We start from the raw sequence: 18,994 nt of genomic DNA, 5'->3' as shown, positions 1-18,994 counted from the left end.
TGTCAGGTTACAAAAACAGCGTTTTCAGTTTTAGAAGTGTTTATTTCTCCCTAGCTTTTACAGAATATATGACAAAGAAGTTATAGTTACACTCAAACGCGACAGAGTCTGCAGCTAGCTACCAGCTTACAAAGTCACCACGCTAACGTCCGCTAAATGTCTTGTAAATGACTTCAGAGGTGTTATTAGGTTACAAAAACATGGTTTTCAGTTTCTATTTAGTGTTTATTTCTCGCTAGCTTTTACAGAATATATGAGAAACATGTTATATAAACACACAAATTAAGCGTTTTTAGAGATGTGCCACTGATGTCACAGTGCCTCTCTACTCTGATTGTCTGTCACCTATTCCCAGGGTTGGGAGGGTTACTTTAAAAATGTATTCCGATACAGTTACTAGTTACCTGTTGAAAAATGTAGTCAGTAATGTAATCCAAGTACCATAATATTAAAGTAATGTCATTTGAATACTTTCAATTACTTCTGGATTACTCCAATATCAAATATGCTAATACAGACCAAAGAAACTAAATATAGTCTTGACCACATAGTACAGTTTATTAAGCAAAAATAAAACTGTTTCTTTTACATGGCATGCTCTGTTTTACTTCACATTATGAATTAAGAGCACCCACAATATTGTTTTAAACACATCCAGTGTTCACCTGCTAAATTTTCAACAAAAAATGCCAAACAAATGAAGGATAATGAAAACTCAGGTGGTGTGCGGATGAATTTGTAATTAAAAGTGGCTTGCAGAACAAGATACAAAACAAAAAAAAGTCTACCACTTGTTCAGTAAACATAAAATTATCTTACTTTAGTCTTTCACATGGCATTCGCACCATGTTTAACATATGAGTCCACTTATTGAACTTTCAAAATAAGAGCAAAAGCATAATGAAAACCATTAAGTAAATACTGTCAGTAAGGAGGCATTATCGCCATTTTAATTCCGGGCAAGTTAGTGATTTGCGTGCATAGAAGTTCAAGAAACAGGTGGAATATGCCGGAAAGCTGCGCATGTTGGCAAAGCCACGAACGGAGGAACAAGGAAGACAATATTTCCTTCCAGAAGTAAGTGGTTTTGGTTCTTCTTGTCACTTTGTCCGTGATATTTGGATGATAAACAGCTGTATGTCTCCTGTGTCGCCCGATGACACGGAACATTAACTCTTCACTTATGTCAAGTTGATATTTTCCACTGTTAGACCAATGTCTAGTTAAAATACTTGTTAGTGATTAAAATTGTTTGATAAGACTGGGGATTTTTTTAATTTGCACCTTAAAATAATGACATTATAATGACCCGCGCTGTGCCGCTCACAGTCACACCCACACATAGAGATGTGTACCCACACCACTAACTTCATGAATGAAACTCGGTCAATAAAGGATAATTGTGTAAAAATATAATATATATATAAATGTATTGTAATGGTTTTAGGAGCAGATCCGTGTAACTTTCAACACTAATATTTGAGAATGTGTGTGTGTCAGAGTAAGTTTAATACTTTCCTGACATAATTTAATGTCATTTAATTTTACTGGCTCAATATCCAGGTCAAAATGGCATTTTAACACATATTTTGCGTGCATTTTTCTGAGTGTGTTCAGTTGCGGATCTCCATTGAAAATGCATTAACATCCGGGAACTTCATCAATATTTTGCCCGGTTAGGAGATGTCATGTCGCTGTCCACGTTTTCGTTTCAAAGAAAAAAAAATATTATATACAGATAATATCATAAAATGCATTAAAATTGTAATCCTGCAAATTAATCCCCATTTTTACTAAATATACCTGTAATCTGAATACGTCTTTTTCTCTGTAACTGTAGCGGAATACAGTTACCTTTTTTTGTATTCTAATTACGTAACGCGGTTACATGTATTCCGTTACTCCCCAAGCCTGCCTATTCCACTCAAAACAGAAATGGAACAGATTGAAACAGAATGTGACTTTTTAACCTCTTACAATAGTTCAACGTTAGCTGTCTTTGAACTTGTCCAAGGTCTGTGTCCCAAGAGTGTTTCCTGTGAATTTGAAGACTCTGACTTTAAGAAGACTGGACTTATGTGAGCACAGACAAGACGGACGGACAGACACAAAGTCTTTGCAATGCCTGATGGCCATATTTGATGGCCTCGGGTAATAAATACAAACAGTGCAATTGCTTGTTAAAAAGAATAGCTTTGTGGATTATAAAGAAAAAATTTTTCTAAGAACTGTTTCAGCCTGATACATGAATAATTTCAAGAGATGAGGTGGTGCTTAAAGAAAGACGTTTTTTTCTTTACTGATGATTTGTAGCATTAATGGAGTCGAGGTCTGTATTTTGGCGGGGTGGGGCTCAGTGTGGCGCTCTGTCCTTGCACTCGCTCCCCATCCGTCTGTGTATACACTCTCCACACTATAATCCTCATGTGTCTAATGGGATCTGCCGAGTGGAACAGCCAGAAAGGGGGCTTAATACCAGCGCTTAGTTGCCCGCAGGAATGCCTGACAGCAAAGGCCGATTAGGATCAGAGGGGAGGGGTGGCTGACTGACACAATCATCTTTAATAATGACTTTGTGGATTCCGAGCACCAGACGGATGTGTGCGGAATGAGAGGCACAAAGACGCACTCGGACACAGCCTCTTCAAATTGAATCATCTTTGATAGCTGTAGAGCAGAGGGACTAAATATAACGTCCTGTCAAAACATCCTTGGCGCTGACAGCGGCTGGCTGACTGATAGGTCTAGTGTGAATGTCATGGGGGAGAAGGGTAATTCATACAGCCAGATATGGAGAGGGCAATCGAGATCTCTTAATGCATCTGCGAGGGTGTATACCAAATTAATTTGCTCCCGTCACGTGGATTCTGCCCGTCCTTGACAGAGTCCATTATACCTCTGCGTGTCCTACCTGCGCTATCTGCAGCATTTCGGGGTTAAGCCTGTTGAGGTGGAGCATGAACTCCGCCAGTCCTATGAGGGCCAGCTGAATGGTGAACATCTTCCGGAAGGTCCAATAGTCAGTGGCATTGGGGAAAGTGTGCAGCGCCCATTCCTTCAGCATGCTGCGAGGCACCATGTTTCCCTGCACCTCCTTCAGGATGTCTCTCAAGACCTGGTGGGGTGAGTTCGGAGGGGGGAGGTAAAAGTTAGAAAGAGCTGAGAACCCATCCAAATAAACCCACAGCATCAACCTATAATGTGCCAGGGTGTGATTGATAATATCTATGAATAATTTACCACGTTGGAGGTGGATTTTTCTGATTCCCACAGGCACGGTAATTGATCAAAAAGATACATTTCTAGCCATCTCAAATATCAATGATGAATGTCAGGTTTTTACTACAAACACAAGGAGAGATCCATCAAATACCCAGAAAAGAAGACATTTGATCAAAATGGTACTCTGTAGGTCTAACTGGCCTGTTTCATAAATATGTATTACTCGAAATATGTTTACTCAGAGCAAAATAGCGATTTAAACATTCCAACAAGCAGGACATTTAGACCCCCCCCCCCCCCCCGCCAAACACACGCACACACACTAATTCATGTGGAATTTTCAATAAATAATATTTCTGATGACCAACTAAACCAACAGATAAGATTGTTACAGACTGAAAACTGCCGTTGGGTAAATTTATCTTAAAACACAACCGGTCACTCAAAAAGCAATTAGTTAAATAAAATTAACTGCCTTACTCTACTAATTACTGAAGAGTAAATTGCATTGGTACTTTCCAGTCCATCAAAGTTGCCTGAGAACATCTTGTACGTTGTCACAGCCTCGAGATAATGAGACATTGTGGTACAACAGTCGGCACATAAACTGGCAAACAACAGCTATCAAATGGGTTTTTGTCAACAAGTCTGTCCGCCAAAACAGAATATTCATCTAATAATCAAGACTAGGCAGTTCTTAAATTTTGAAGCCAGATAGTCCTTTTTTTTTAACAACACAGGCCATCAATAAAAGTCAAATACAGCACATTGTTGTACTCCTACTTTACTTGTATGTTTTATTTCCTGAGTAAAAATATGGAATAACGGCTACAATCTCATCTCATATTGGCCGCCTGAAATCCCTGTCAGTCACAGCAGCAAAGGTGATGTCAAGCTTCAGGCCAAAAGAAGACCGCGACTGTTTAGAATTACTTCCAATTAAATGAGAGCAAGAATAGGCACTGTGCCAGAAACGCAATTTGAAATTGGCGTACCGTGGTGACACCTCTCTCTCTCTCTCTCTCTCTCTCTCTCTATATATATATATATATAAACACACCTAAATGCCATAAAAAGTCAGCTTTTGCTTAACTTTGTTTAAAAAAAAGTGCAAATTACTGTAGTGTCTGTTGTATAGTCACCGTGATGAAGCTGCTTTTACAGCATAAAACATGCACTTATAAACGGGTTGGAGACTATTAGCGGGTAATCGTAGCGAATTCTCAAAGCCCAGAATATATAATTCGTGACAACCTCAGCAACTTCACAATCCTGTCAACAAACTTGGCCACTCCCTCCTGATTCCCTGTCAAACTGGCCTGTCTTCCAATGTCTTGATTTTCTCTCTCACTCGTTTTCAACCGCTTATCCCGGATCAGGTCACAGGGGTCTTGATTTTCTAAAGTAAGGTATTTTAAACAGCTATGGAATTTGAAACTATAATCCTTTTAGCGACATTCCACTCGTCACATCCCTGCAGCACTTCTCAGGAGCGATGCAGAAGCAGCCAAACTTTATGTGGCTCTGTTCATTTTCACTCAACACCCGTCCTGCAGAACACTCTCTGCTGTCCGCTGTTTTCTGCTGGCGGTTTTTCAATGTATAAAATTACAAAAAACGTGCTATAGCTGCAAGTGAATGGAAATTGAACACAGATGCAATCTTTCATATGATTTACTTTGTCCACCCTGACAAACATTATACACTGGAGACAGGAAAAGTGCACCAACAAAAATGACCACCAGTTACCTATGGCTGTCCGCACAAAATCTCCAGGATTCATATTAATTTAAGGAGGGCAACCTGCACAGGTTTATTATGTATACATGCACTTCAGTTTGTGTCCGTACCTGGTGGCTGGCCTGTGTACCTCTGGCCTGTACAGTAGCCAGACGGTCATAATATCGAGAAATGGGGTTGTCGTGCTCAATGCCCTTCTTGGCACAGCGCTGCTTGTAGATTTCCACAAGTGACAGAGACGAAGGATTGTCCTCTACCAGCCGCATCTGAGGCGACACTGCCACCACTCGAGGCACTGCAAGCATCCAGGGAAAAAGGTGAGGGGGAAAAAAGACAAACAGGATGGAAAGAAACAAACACAATTCAGTATAAACAAAGACGGACAAATGCCCGCTGGGGACAAGGGGGGTCAAAAACTACAACGCTAGTCTACACATTTTCCTATATGTGGAATGTTGGCACGTTCTGGTTTCACCACAGTGTAACCATAGAAACCTAGGCCCATTCTGACTTTCACAGATAAGCATCCCAGAAGGTCACAATCTGTAACTGTGACAAACCAGCATGTGAAGATCAATGTTTGCCCACTAATGCGTTCTAGCAAGTGGTTTGATGACTTGCACCAGGCGATGTGTTCAAAACCAACCACAGTGCACCTAGATACCATAGTAGATACCGTAGCCTGCCTGCAGGATAAATTTAGCACAACTGTGGTGCTTCTGGAACACCCCCTGGTGGTGTTGCGTCACATACAATAATGTCAGGAGTTCGGACGAAATACAAGAGATTACCAAAATATGTCAAAGGTTGTAACAGGAAAGACTAAATGTTGAAAAACCTTGAAAATTCAGCCAGTTAAAACCAGAGCATGGCGCAATGACGGAGTACCATGATGTACCATGGACACCCTCCAGGACTCTGAAAGGTTTTCCAAAGTAAAGACAAGGCTTCAAATGGCAAACTGTCATGATGCATAACCATCAAAATAAGTGACTAAAAACATCAAAAGTTAGGAAAGAAAACAAATGAAGGCATTCCATTATTTCGAGCTGTTGGCTGTTTTGCGCATTACTGTCTTCTAATGTTTTCAACTGGGGCTCAGACTTTGCATGCCAAGGACTTGATGAGACTTCATTTGAATTCTGTAGCGAGGGATTCTGACTCGGATAGCGTGAACTCTGCACAGGTGCACAGGTTGCACAACGAAAGCAGTTAAATCACCTGCATATACTGACACTAAAATCAAATGGATGAAGTGTGCGTGGTTAGCAATGGTGAGGATGGGACCACCGACTTTCTAGTCCAGATTTCCCCTTAAACAAACCAATCGAGTGCATAAACGGAAAGGAGGCAAACCACAAAGGGACAACAAGAGAAGAAGTAGCACTTGACACACAAATGATATTTTGAATGTTGGATGTGCAGGAGAGTGAACATGAACAGTGCCAGAAGCCAAAACAAAACGAGAGAGTCTCTGATGAACAAAACCTTGCAATCCTTACTCATGAATCACTGCCGTGTCCTTATTTTTACTCCTACCAGTAAAGAAGAGGTGTCTCTTGGTTGTCTCCTTTCTCTTTTCCAGACAAGGGTTGAGGAGGCGGAGTAGCTGCAGGACCCTTTCCTCTCGGCGAGACTCAGTCAGACAAGCATCGTTCATCACCAGGTAGGGGTAGATCTTGCCGTTGTGGCCACGGATATATAGACGCCGTGCCGCAGTGTTGTGTTTCTGAACAATTTCCACTCTGGGCATGAACCTGCAGAAAGGTGCACAGGGGCAGAACTGAAGTAATAAAAGGTGTGGACACGACGGGATTATACTTGGCTACAACTCTCCAGTGTGAGCCTGTGTGTGAGATTTCAACATAAAGTGCAACCGTTATGTGAAAAACTTCACCCAATCACCCAATACCCAACTACCAGTGACTCAGTTCTAATAAAATATGAGATTCCTAGTGTGTGTGTATATATATATATATATATATATATATATATATATATATAAACTATCTGCTTCAATGTTTTCAATTATTGTAGAAAAATCCTGTTTTGGCAAATTTTAACAGCAACTTGTGAAGGAGAAAAGCAAAAAACAATCCAAGTTCTTTTAGTTATTGAGTAAAATATCTTCAAATATACTTAGTAGAATGGTTAGTTTCCACAGTGACAACTGAACAAAAAGTGGATGTCCTGTTACTTTTTTTCCATCTTCTAAAGTAGGTGTGTGTGACATAAAATGTCTGAGAACTGCTTGTGTGGGCCTGAGTGTGTTAGCATTGAAGAATCCTGTACCTGGCAATCTTGATGTAGTAGTGAGTCGGTTTGGGCATGAGGAATTCGCCGGGAATCTCCACCTCAGCTGTCTGTGCAGAGAAGTTGCTAAGGAAACGACACTTCTCTTCAATGAGGAAGAATTTGGGAAGCTGCTTGGTCTTGGCCTCCAGAATCTTGATCCACTTCTTCAGCTTAGAAATGAGATTGTGAAGCTTCATGGAACCTGGCACACTAAAGTCGAAGTCTGTGTGAGGGGAGGAAAACGTTGTGTGACTTAATTACACAGGCAACATGGAATTCCTTTCAAGTGAAAATGAATTTTCAGGATGGTAATGTGGTAGTTCTCCTGGCATAGGGTCACAGAGCGTTAATACGTAAAAATATCTGAGATGTTAGTCCAGAGATCACTCATATCCAATATACTCGTATAAGTGATATCTGAAAGTGCCAATTAGGTTTTGACTGTGACCTACTGTTAGCTGGGATACAAGGGTCACAGTGTGTTCATGCGCAAACTTGTCCAAGATTTTGGTCCAGAGAGCATACGTACCCAAGACGAAAGAGACACCTAGTTGCTGCAATGATTAGGTTTTAATTATGACCCACTTTTAACAAGGTCACAGTAGTCTCAGAAGCCCCGCGTGTGAGCTCGTACAAAATTCTGGTTTAGAGAGCATGCTTATCCAAAGTGACACCTAGTCCAGAAAGCAAGCACACCCGATACAGAAACCATACCTGAAAGCATGGAGTCACCATAAAGACTAGGTTTTAGCTATTACCTACTTTTAACTACAGTAGGTCAACAAGGGTTACAGAGTGCTCATATGTGACCTCATCCAAGATTTTGCTCCAAAGAGCGCATGTATTTGATATGAAAGTGGTGCTATGGCTGTTAATGTGTCACTGCACTCTTGCTAAGGTTAAGTCTCTAATGCTCTTATCTGTGTTTACGCCGCTCTTACGACTTTTTGTATTGGCCAGTAAGGCTCCGCTTTTCTTATCTGCACAGTGGGTCACTATGCTCTTGCTAAGGTCTCTTATCTGCACAAGAAGACAACAGCAGGATACCAGTGTGGTGAATCATCAACTGAATCGCCAACCCAAGGTCTTGTTTTTGTGGGTTCCAGTTTGAACTAGTTAAGCTACATGGACTGATAGAAACATCACTATACAATACAGATCACGTGCCATCTGTCGCTGTGAAGCCAACAGGAACCGGTTGCAAGAATAGGTCCACCCTTAGTAACGAGGAGGAGACTCCCACATTCTATAAAAAGCCACTGTGCACTTGTGTTCGTGTATCTTCTTGAACCAGTTCCTGCATGAGCTACGTTCATTAAGAACCCAGATCTGTCTGACTCTACATGAGATTTTAATAAATTATTTTTTTGTATTTAAAGTATAACTCCCTGGGCCCTTTGTTCAGGGCAGTTCCACAAAATAACCGGGTATTTACATGGCAATGACAGGGGAGTGATGGACAGACAAAGCACGTGTGTCTTTTTGTTCGTGACCTGCTTTTAACTAGGTTATAATGGTCACAGTGCTTACATGCAAACTTGTCCAATATGTTGGGTCAGAGGCCACATGTATTTCAATATAACAGTGATACCTAAAGAAACACGATTTTAATTTTGTCCTATTTTTAACAAGGTCACAAAAGTCAGAGAACAGCAGGTGAACTTGTTTGAGACTCTAGTCCAGAAGGCTGTGACAGATAGACACAACCCATTTTAATGTTCCCCTTCTGGAGGGCAGGCAACAAAAACAAAGATGGGTAAATATACAAAAGCTGTATTTTTTATAAACTGTATACGTTGACAAAATTCCTACAGACCTGTAGGTACGGTGGCCAAAGTGTGTGAAAGTAATGGAGTATACTGTTAATGTAATACCTTTACACAATTTAAAGGTGGCAAAGTGAGATGATGCTGACATCTGTTCTGTCCAAGGTCTTCTAAAAATAACCCAAATGCAACATTTATTTGTCATTCCATTGGCTTGTCAGAACGGTAAGAAAAATGTGGTGCAAACTGAAGGGTCAAGTGTGACAAGTTTAATAACACGGCATTAAAGGCTCACAATGCTTAATTACTGTTCATCTTTTTCCTCCTTTACAAATCGCATTGATTCTTCGTGGCCCAGCGGTCGAGAACTCTGCTCTAAGTTACAGATGCTGGCAGGGGTATAACAGTAGAGAGTTGAATTCCTCAGGCTGGGTGAGAAATTCTGGACGGGGAGTCGATCTGAGACACTTTCCTCTCCCTAATCGAGTCTCCCCAAAATCCCCTTTAGCAAAACACAAATCTCACACTGATACAGAGGAGCTGCTCTCATCCGCCAGCAGTACACCACTGTGTGTGTGTGTGCGTGTGTGTGACCTTTAAACCCAGGGGTCTCAATACCTATAGTTACTCATCTTCTTAACAGTTCGGCGCACATACTATAAAGTGCAGATTAAGTGAACGCTTATATAACAGTGTGAAATACATATTTATTGTCACAGTGAATGGTTTAGAAAGTGATAACTGCATAAATCTCGATGCGGAGTTATGGTGCAATCAAAGCAGTTACGAGCATCGAAAGCATAGCCGCACTTTTGCCTGAACAGAGCAGACAGTATGTGCCGCTCGCAGCAGCTGGGGGCCTTCTGAGTGAATTAAAACCATTAATGAATCTCCTATGGCTTCATTTAGGTCATAATTAAATATTTCACATTCAAGCTGCCCAGAAATATATTTACAACCATTTCATTCATGCACCTCCAGAAATAAAAGGCATAACATGAATATAGGTTTCCAGGGGCAGAACAAGAAAATTAAAAAAGTAAAAATAACAGCCGTAGAATATCAGTAACAACAACAACACAATGCCACTGAAATTAAATATACCATATTTTCTGGAGTATAGGTCGCACTTTTATTGCTGTAGTGTACTTTTATTATTTGCATTTATTCTTTTATTGTTGGTGTTTGTTTAGTGCTTTGACTCCTGGGAAAGGCCTATATTAATAGTTAATATAATAATTCATATTAACATGTAAATTGCCTACAAGGTCAAGGGATACAACTAAGTTGATTTTTTTTTTGTTGTCAGCCATTTATTTTTGCCAAAAGTTAAACTTCTCAAATGAACAAACAGTAGAGACCTTGCAGCACATTTGAGCAGCCTTTGTCGCCATCTAGCGGGTAATGTGAGCATTTTAGGGGTTCTGGTACATTTCCTACTTGAAACACAAAATTCAGTTTAAAAAAAAAGCATTTCTAAATGTCAGAAATCCATGTGTTTTTTGTTTTTTTTTGGCAGGCAGGGCTTTGACCTCCCAGGATTAATGTATAAAATTTATGACAAGAGTTTTACGGTTTTGCCATACGGATAGCCAGCAACTTCTCTTGACAAACATAACTTACAGTTTTGAACAACAAATGTGTACATCTTTTGGTATACAACTCGCACTGGAACATACGTCACAGGACCCCCAAACTCATAAAAAAAAAAAAAAAAACACAACTTATACCCCGGAAAAAACAGTAATAAAAATACGACAACAACATTAATTGACATTTTGGTTCTGAAAAGGCCCTTAAAGCCGTCTACAGACAGAAATTATTTTTTTTTTCCCCAAGAAACCTCCTCTTGCACTTTCCCTTATGAACGCATTCCCTTTACTCCAATGGGAACGGCTATGCTATACTGCTGCAATTATGCAATGGTTACTGTTTTTCATTCGAAATTAAGGAAGGTTCTGTAACCTCACTCCAAATGCAGGCATGCAGACACAACTCTACAAAATAACATAAAGGGTTAAAAGCAAACACTGAAGCCAGTGTGCCCGCAATAGACGGTGTTCATAAACCCATTAATCTAAAGACACTTCAATGAAAATGAGCAGGATCCGTCTGAAACCACAAACAGATTAATTAAAGCACGATGTGGATATTTTCTTAAACCTGGACTGAGTCGTGTGGACCAGAACCGTCTTGTTTTTCCGCAGCAGCGGCCTTCAGGGTGGTAATGGTTAAGCAAACTGACATCTGGAAAATAGCCATAATAAATAACACGCTGGCCTGTTGGCCATGCCGTTCAAGTAGAGGGGAGCAGTGCCTTGCTTAAGGGCACCTCGCTAATAAGGTATTCATAGCGGGGCTGGCAGCTCAAGGAGAGCCATTTGCTCTATTGACTTAAAACTCCCTGGTGGAGGCTGAGAGCTGATTAAATTAGAGCGACAAAAATGAGATTTTAAAAGTATTGAATTCCTGTTTCAAGTCACAACTCATATTGCCCAGAACACATTGTGATGAGTTGTAGCAATAACAGCAGAAGGAAAAAAAAAAAAGTGAGCTGGGCAGGTTTTCCATTTTAGAGTAAAGCCCCCAGGACATCACTGTAACATGAAGGCACACACATACACCCACCATGTCTTCTATTTCAGCGCACCCTGTTGTGCCGCCCGCTGTAATCAAACGGTGAGACGGCATGGCCTTGCCATTTAGAACTGTTCAATCTCTTCCAGAGTGAGACCTCCTGATACTTTAAATAAGCCCTTTAAAACAGCCAATGTTCTTTTGCGGTTGCCCTATTTCGCTACCCGTCTTGGCCTGCAATTCGCCTTCGACTATAGCTCAGGTAAAATTGAAACGCTGCTGAAAAAAAAAGAAAAAAAAAATGCAACTCAACAACAATTTGCCACCATAAAAAAAGGTGTATAATGGAAAAGGCGAGTTGTGCTCCACTCCTTCAAAGTACCTGTACAGTAACACCAATCCATCTTTATCAGCTACAAAATCCTTCTACAGGTTGAACAAAAACTGAATCATGTGAAAGTAGAAACTAGAAGGGTACTTGGAGATTGCAGATGTCTACCAAGGCTCACTGCACTCATCTACAGTGCCAAACATTTGGACAGACTTTTTCAATCAACTGAATGGGAAAGTCTGGCCAAACCTTTGACTGGTACTGTGTAATGGCCCTATCTGCTAGTTACAGTGACTGAATTAAAATCAGCCCTCCATGAAAAACCTCAAAAATGTAATGGGTTCTTCTTTGGTCTATGTCGCAAATGTCCACCAAGTTTTCTGAAGAAGCAAGATCTTGCTCTTGATCTGAATCTGCACCAAAATATAACCAACTCTTGCTTCGCTAAGGGATTGACTCTCCGTCAAATATCACTGATTTATGTTGACTTGTTTCTGAGATGGCCTGCTGACTAACTTGTGAAAGTGTCATGACACGGACCCACAACAGGGGGAGTAAATGAACGGACAATGGATAAATAAGCCAAAAGTAACAATTTAATGTTGTGAATCACACGACGACGTACAGACAATAACAATATAGTGACTGTCAATCATACACCAGGTGACGTGTGGGCAGGCTCGACGATAGAAGACGCCTGGCGAGAGAAGAGCCGGATCCACACAGCTTCCACTGCCAACGGAGCTGAAGAACACCGGAGCCGCCAAGCCCTAGGCCCCAGGTGGCCACTGTCTTCAGCAGTCAGACCCGGTACTGCTGGCAGAGAACAGAGACAGTCCTGATGAGTGTGAGGTCGCACACTCAGTAATCCCACAGTCTGTACACAATTAGGAGGGAGAACCTCCACCTCCAATCACACACTCGTGCAGCTCCTGTCTAACCACTTATCTGGTTGGGGTGTGAAGCGAAGCCGTTGCTGATCACACCAAATGCCAATCCCACAGATAAGGACACACCACAGGAAAACGGCTGCAAAGAAGTTCAGATTATTACTCAATGTTTTGAGTCAGCAGAGAAAATTACCTGATTGGTAGTTGATTTCTCGGCGGGGAGGTGGAGTTGCAGTCCAGCCTTTAAGGTGGTGGTGATGATGTGGATGAGTGACAGCTGATGCTGATGACGAATAACAGCTGTCACTCCCGGTTGCTATGACACCCTCTTGTGCTTGAAGCCCGCACTTCAAGCAGGGCGCCATCTGGTGGTGGTGGGCCAGCAGTACCTCCTCTTCAGCAGCCCACACAACATAACTGACAGATAAAAGGGCAACCAAACCTAAACTTGAATTTCCTTTACAATGTCACAACTACAATCATGGGGCCCACCGGTGTCACAGCCATCACTGTTGTGGCAGTGTGCCATATATAACATGGATTGCGCAATACCTTCATCTCTGTGAGAAATCACGCCAACAAGAACTACAACAACAGGCCAGTTTTTTTTTAAATAAATAAAATAAATAAAATATTTTGACAAGTGGCCATTAATTTGGAAATCAATCATTTTGGTGCATCCACAGCTTGGTTCAGCAGTGCAGCGCTGAGGCTGTGATGATCAAATTTCTGCTTCTTCTGGTTAGCTGTGCTCTACATCAGAGTCAAAATTCCAGTTCAATTCCTTTACCAAGGAATTAGGTGTAACAGCCTACAAAGTCATTTTAACATAAGTTAACAGTCATGGAAATGGGCAACCATGATTGTGTTGTGTGAACCAATAGACTTTTGCACTGTAGGCTCATTTAAGCCTTAATGATCACGAAATAAAAACAACCACAGATCTGTTAAATGTAAAAATCTTTGCTTTACGTATGAAGTTGTTCATTCAGATTTCAACTGTTACAGATTTAACAATGGAAATAGTCCAGGTTAAACTCTTGCTTAAATAAGATCTTAATTTTTAAATAATTTATATAGTGCAAAACCAGTAATGCATTTCCATTAAATAAATTTTAGGTAATTTGTCACCCACCCCTAGTTACAACCTGTTACGTACAGTCGTATGCAAAAGTTTGGGCACCCCTGATAATTTTCATGATTTTCCTTTATAAATCATTGGTTGTCTGGATCAGAAATGTCAGTTAAATATATCATATAGCAGACAAACACACTGATATTTGAGAAGTGAAATGACGTTTCTCGTATTTACAGAAAGTGTGCAATAATTATTTAAACAAAAATGGGAAGGTGCATAAATTTGGGCACCCTTGTCATTTTATTGATCTGAAGACATTTTAGCACTAATTATTGGAACACAAAATTGGTTTGGGAAGCTCACTGACCCTTGACCTCCTTACACAGGTGAATCCAATCATGAGAAAGGGTATTTAAGGTGGCCATTTACAAATGTTTCCCCTCTTTGCATCTCTTCTAATGAATGGCAACATGGGAGCCTCTAAACAACTCTCAAATGACCAGAAAACAAAGATTGTTCAACATCATGATTTAGGGGAAGGACACAAAAAGCTATTTCAGAGATTTCAGCTGTCAGTTTCTGCTGTGAGGAACATAGTGAGGAAATGGAAGACTGCAGGCACAGTACTACTTAAGGCCCGAAGTGGCAGGCCAAGAAAAATCTCAGATAAGCTGAAGTGAAGGATAGTGAGAACAGTCAGTCAACCCACAGACCTGCTCTAAAGACCTACAACATGATCTTGCTGCAGTGTCTCTGTGCATTGTTTAATATACAGCGCAATTTCACAAGGAGATGCTGTATGATGCTGTAATGCAGAGGAAGCCTTTTCTGCATACACGCCACAAACAGAGTCACTAGAGGTATGCTAAAGCACATCTGGACAAGCCAGCTTCATTTTGGAATAAGGTACTGTGGACTGATGACACTAAAATTCAGTTATTTGGACATAACAAGGGGCGGTATGCATGGCTGAAAAAGAAAACAGCATTCCAAGAAAAACACTTGCTACCTACAGTAAAATTTAGAAGTGGTTCCATCATGCTGTGTGGCTGTGTGGCCAGTGCAGGTACTGGGAATCTTGTTAAAGTTGGTGGTCACATGGATTCCATGTGGTGTGATTTTAAGCGGGCTGTCCATGCTCGGAAACCAACAAACCCGAATGAACTGGAGATGTTTTGTGAAGAATGGTCCAAAATACCTTCAACCAGAATCCAGACTCTCATTGGAAGCTATAGGAAGCGTTTAAGACGCTGTTATTTCTGCAAAAGGAAGATCTACTAAATATTGATGTATTTTTTCTGTTGGGGTGCCCAAATGTATGTACTGCCTAATTTTGTTTAAAGAATTATTGCACACTTTCTGTAAATACTATAAACTTTATTTCACTTCTCAAATATCACTGTGGTTGTCTGCTATATGATATATTTAACTGAAACTGCTGATCCAAACAACCAATGATTTATAAAGGAATATCATGGAAATCATCAAGGGTGCCCAAACTTTTACATACAACTGTATATTAGGTTATCTTTATAATATCATGGGGGAAGACTATTAGTCTGTTCTTTATGATATCATGAGGCCAGAACATTAGGTTGTTCTTTATGATGTCATGAGGCTATATCAGATTAAAGCTAGAGAAAAATGCCCTGCTGAGTGGATCTGCCAGACAGCAAAACATTCAGCAGGACCAAAGGAGCAGCTGAGAAGTTATGTTCCATCAGTTCAGTCTCTATCGACTCATCATTGACCTCTGCTCTGTCAGCTGGCAGGGGGGATATGATGTTGACAGAAAAAGTGATGTGTGGAAAAGCAGCCGGGCGGCTCAGACATGTTTGTGTAAACAAGTAGGGTTGCGAAGAAACTGCACCGACTTGTGGATCTATACTCAGGAGGTGGGTCAAACCTGTACAGATAAGCAGTACTCCTTCATCCTCGTTCCAGACTCTTTGTGGGACTGACTGTATTCCCTGCATGTGGCGGAACGTGCATTATTGGCTTCACGTCTGACTGCTGAGCTGTGTGAAGTCTCAGAGCTCTTCTCAGTGGTATTAAGCAATCCCAATTCACAGATAAAACCTAAGAGTGAAGGTTTTACTGAGGAAAATGCATCAAAATGATGGAAAATTTCACTTTAACATGACTCTTCAATAATTACAAAACAAAAACCCGGCAAACTGACGTATTTTTCCCCCCTCCAGACAGGGATTCTGACAAAAGTCTCTGGAACAGATCCATTGCTAGAACAGTAACTCATGCAAATAGCATTCACTGTAATTGGATTTAAATGCCTCCCTGCTGCCAAATGTTATATGTGCACACATAAACCCATATTTTCCGGCCCACAAATTCTGTGAAAGCAAGTGAGCCACTAACGCGATACAGGGAATGGGACCTTGGCTGCTCAGCAGCTCTGTAAACTCGGTTTGTTCCGCTCTGGAAGGCTTGTGTGGTTCTCTGCCGGCACTGCTCGCACCTCGTCCGGCGGACAGCTGGGTAGTGGCAGTGTGGAGGCACCCTGTGAGGCAGAAGCCCTAGCGATGCCGAGCAGTGTGAACACAGCTGGCATGGTAACAGCTGGTGAGATTCATCAGCACTGCGATCACCTCGGGCCTCACTCGCTCTTGTTTGCGTTGTTAATTCACTGGATTGCGTGATTTTGCATGCTAATGCCTGCACACCTGTACTTTTGTTTCTTCTCAGGCTCTCATTCATATTGTTTTCTCTTTGTTAGCGGTCCTGTATGTTTGTCTCCATCCCGCTGCAGCTGTCTCTGCTCCTCAGTTCTGCCTTACCATTATAAGGTCCAAAAAAAATTGAATTTAAAGTAATAGATACAACTACATTGGTATACAGAGTCCTAAATCGTTATAAATGTACTATGAACTGGTCCATGGCTTGATTTTAATGTTATTAAATCAGGTGAGGTATGTAAGCTCATTTTGCTGTTACTACTGCATCTTCAAACGTTGAAAGGCTCTTGCAAGACTGGTCACATATAAAAACAACTATGGTAGGTCATAAAACAGGTAAATGCATCCTTTTGACTTTTTTCTAGTAATTCTCATATCTGTTCAGAACGAGAAAACTATGTTATGCTATTTAGTATGCTGTTTGCTCCCTCGCTATTCCGTTTGCTCTTCCCCTCTGCTGTTGGGGAAGACGTACAGCACTATAAGGACAGAGACAAATAGGCTAAGGAACAGCTTTTTCCCCAGAGCTGTAGCCTCCATCACCCCATCCCATTCCACTCCCACAAACGCAGACATTTGGCAACGGATATCAACATGTTCAATAAATAATATAGTCCATTTACATATCTAAAACTATCCTACTTCACTGAGTATTAAGCATCTTTTTTTGGTATTTTAAGAAGAACTTGCCATCCTGTGAAGCTGTTCGCTTTTTAAAGCTGCGGCTGTGTTGTTTTTTTTTTTTTTTGTTTATAGCTGTTTGGAAAGTGCCACCAGATTTTCATTGCAGAAATGCAATGACAATAAACATCTATTCTATTCTAACAAGAGCTGATCTTCTGCTTTTTGGACTTTTGTTATGCTGCGCTTTCTGCTATTCTTTGTGGTGCTGCCCCTAGTGGTGAACAAAATGCAAGCAGAGGCAGCGCTAACATGCTGTACACAGTCCTAAAATCATGAATAAGATCTCCAGTCTTTCATGAACTACGTATATGACGTACAGGTGTAAGCGTACACTCCACGATATGATATACCTATCACGATTCGATAGATATCACGATACATAAATACATCACTGCTCACACCAGTAATATGTGATGAAAATTTTAACTTTAAAAAATATTATGAAGTATAAAATTGAATCCGTGATGTTATCCATTTCCTATTCATACATTTTATAAATCATTTATGATTCTTTTGCAAGGTAATTATTTTTTTCTGTGCAGTAGTTGACTTTTCATGTAGTCATAAAAACTAAAATGATTCATTAAAGGCATCTGAACACACCTCTAATATGAAGTTAACAAATGCCACTTTTGGTTTATTCTAATTTATCAGAGGTGATGAGTGTTTACATTGAACAAAGAATTGTCACACCAAATTGCTCCACAATAAAAACAGGCACGAGAATGAGACATCCTAAAAAAAATCTTGAAAGTTGGTCGGGGTGTGGAGCCCGCTGTAGCAGCTCCTGGGGTTTTAGTAAAATTAGACATTTTAAATCTTACTTTGGCAGCTAAGCAAATGCTTGAAGAATATGCAGGAATACCCCACCCGGAAGCGAACATTTGCAAACATCAAACAAATGTTCATAGAATGTTTGTTTACTGTTCAAGTTTGTGAACATTCATGTAATGTTTGTGGTGTTTGTCTAATGTTTGCATGGAGGTGAAAATTTGCAAACATCAACTGAACGTTCATAGAATGTTCATTTACTGTTCAGCAAGTTTGCGAACATTCATATATTGTTTGTGATGTCTGTCTAATGTTTGCATAGAAGCAAACATTAGACAAACATGTAAGGAAACATTTGCGAAAATCAATCAAATGTTCAGAGAATGTATGCTTAATGTTCAACATTCACATAATGTTCATGTTGTATGTGTAAAGCTTGCCTCTAAATAAAAGTGTGTGTGTATATATATATATATATATATATATATATATATAGAGGTGTTCTCTTCACGGATGAATCCCGGTTCACACTGTTCAGGGCAGATGGCAGACAGTGTGTGTGGCGTCGTGTGGGTGAGCGGTTTTCTGATGTCAGTGTTGTGGATCGAGTGGCCCATGGTGGCGGTGGGGTTATGGTATGGGCAGGCGTCTGTTATGGACGAAGAACACAGGTGCATTTTATTGAGGGCATTTTGAATGCACAGAGATACCGTGACGAGATCCTGAGGCCCATTGTTGTGCCATACATCCAAGAACATCACCTCTTGTTGCAGCAGGATAATGCACGGCCCCATGTTGCAAGGATCTGTACACAATTATTGGAAGCTGAAAATGTCCCAGTTCTTGCATGGCCGGCATACTCACCGGACATGTCACCCATTGAGCATGTTTGGGATGTTCTGGACCGGCGTATACGACAGCGTGTACCAGTTCCTGCCAATATCCAG

The 18,994-nt window shown here is 40.8% G+C and overlaps 1 protein-coding gene across 2 annotated transcripts in view; it reads right to left on the bottom strand.

The window, feature by feature from the left end:
• trrap (transformation/transcription domain-associated protein) overlaps positions 1 to 18,994 on the bottom strand; it is a 202,909-nt gene that overhangs the window by 14,140 nt on the left and 169,775 nt on the right. For both annotated transcript variants that reach the window (XM_034193140.1, XM_034193142.1), the window contains 4 exons: positions 7,255 to 7,480; positions 6,502 to 6,719; positions 5,073 to 5,257; positions 2,912 to 3,115 (listed from right to left, as the gene is read on the bottom strand). In XM_034193140.1, coding sequence (XP_034049031.1) covers positions 2,912 to 3,115; positions 5,073 to 5,257; positions 6,502 to 6,719; positions 7,255 to 7,480 — 833 coding nt within the window. The remainder of the gene's footprint in view (positions 1 to 2,911; positions 3,116 to 5,072; positions 5,258 to 6,501; positions 6,720 to 7,254; positions 7,481 to 18,994) is intronic.

The sequence above is a fragment of the Thalassophryne amazonica genome, chromosome 18 (genome assembly GCF_902500255.1).
Source record: "Thalassophryne amazonica chromosome 18, fThaAma1.1, whole genome shotgun sequence".
NCBI lineage: Eukaryota > Metazoa > Chordata > Actinopteri > Batrachoidiformes > Batrachoididae > Thalassophryne > Thalassophryne amazonica.
The sequence above is the reverse complement of the archived record's forward strand: the minus strand, read 5'-3'. Positions and strand labels throughout refer to the sequence as shown.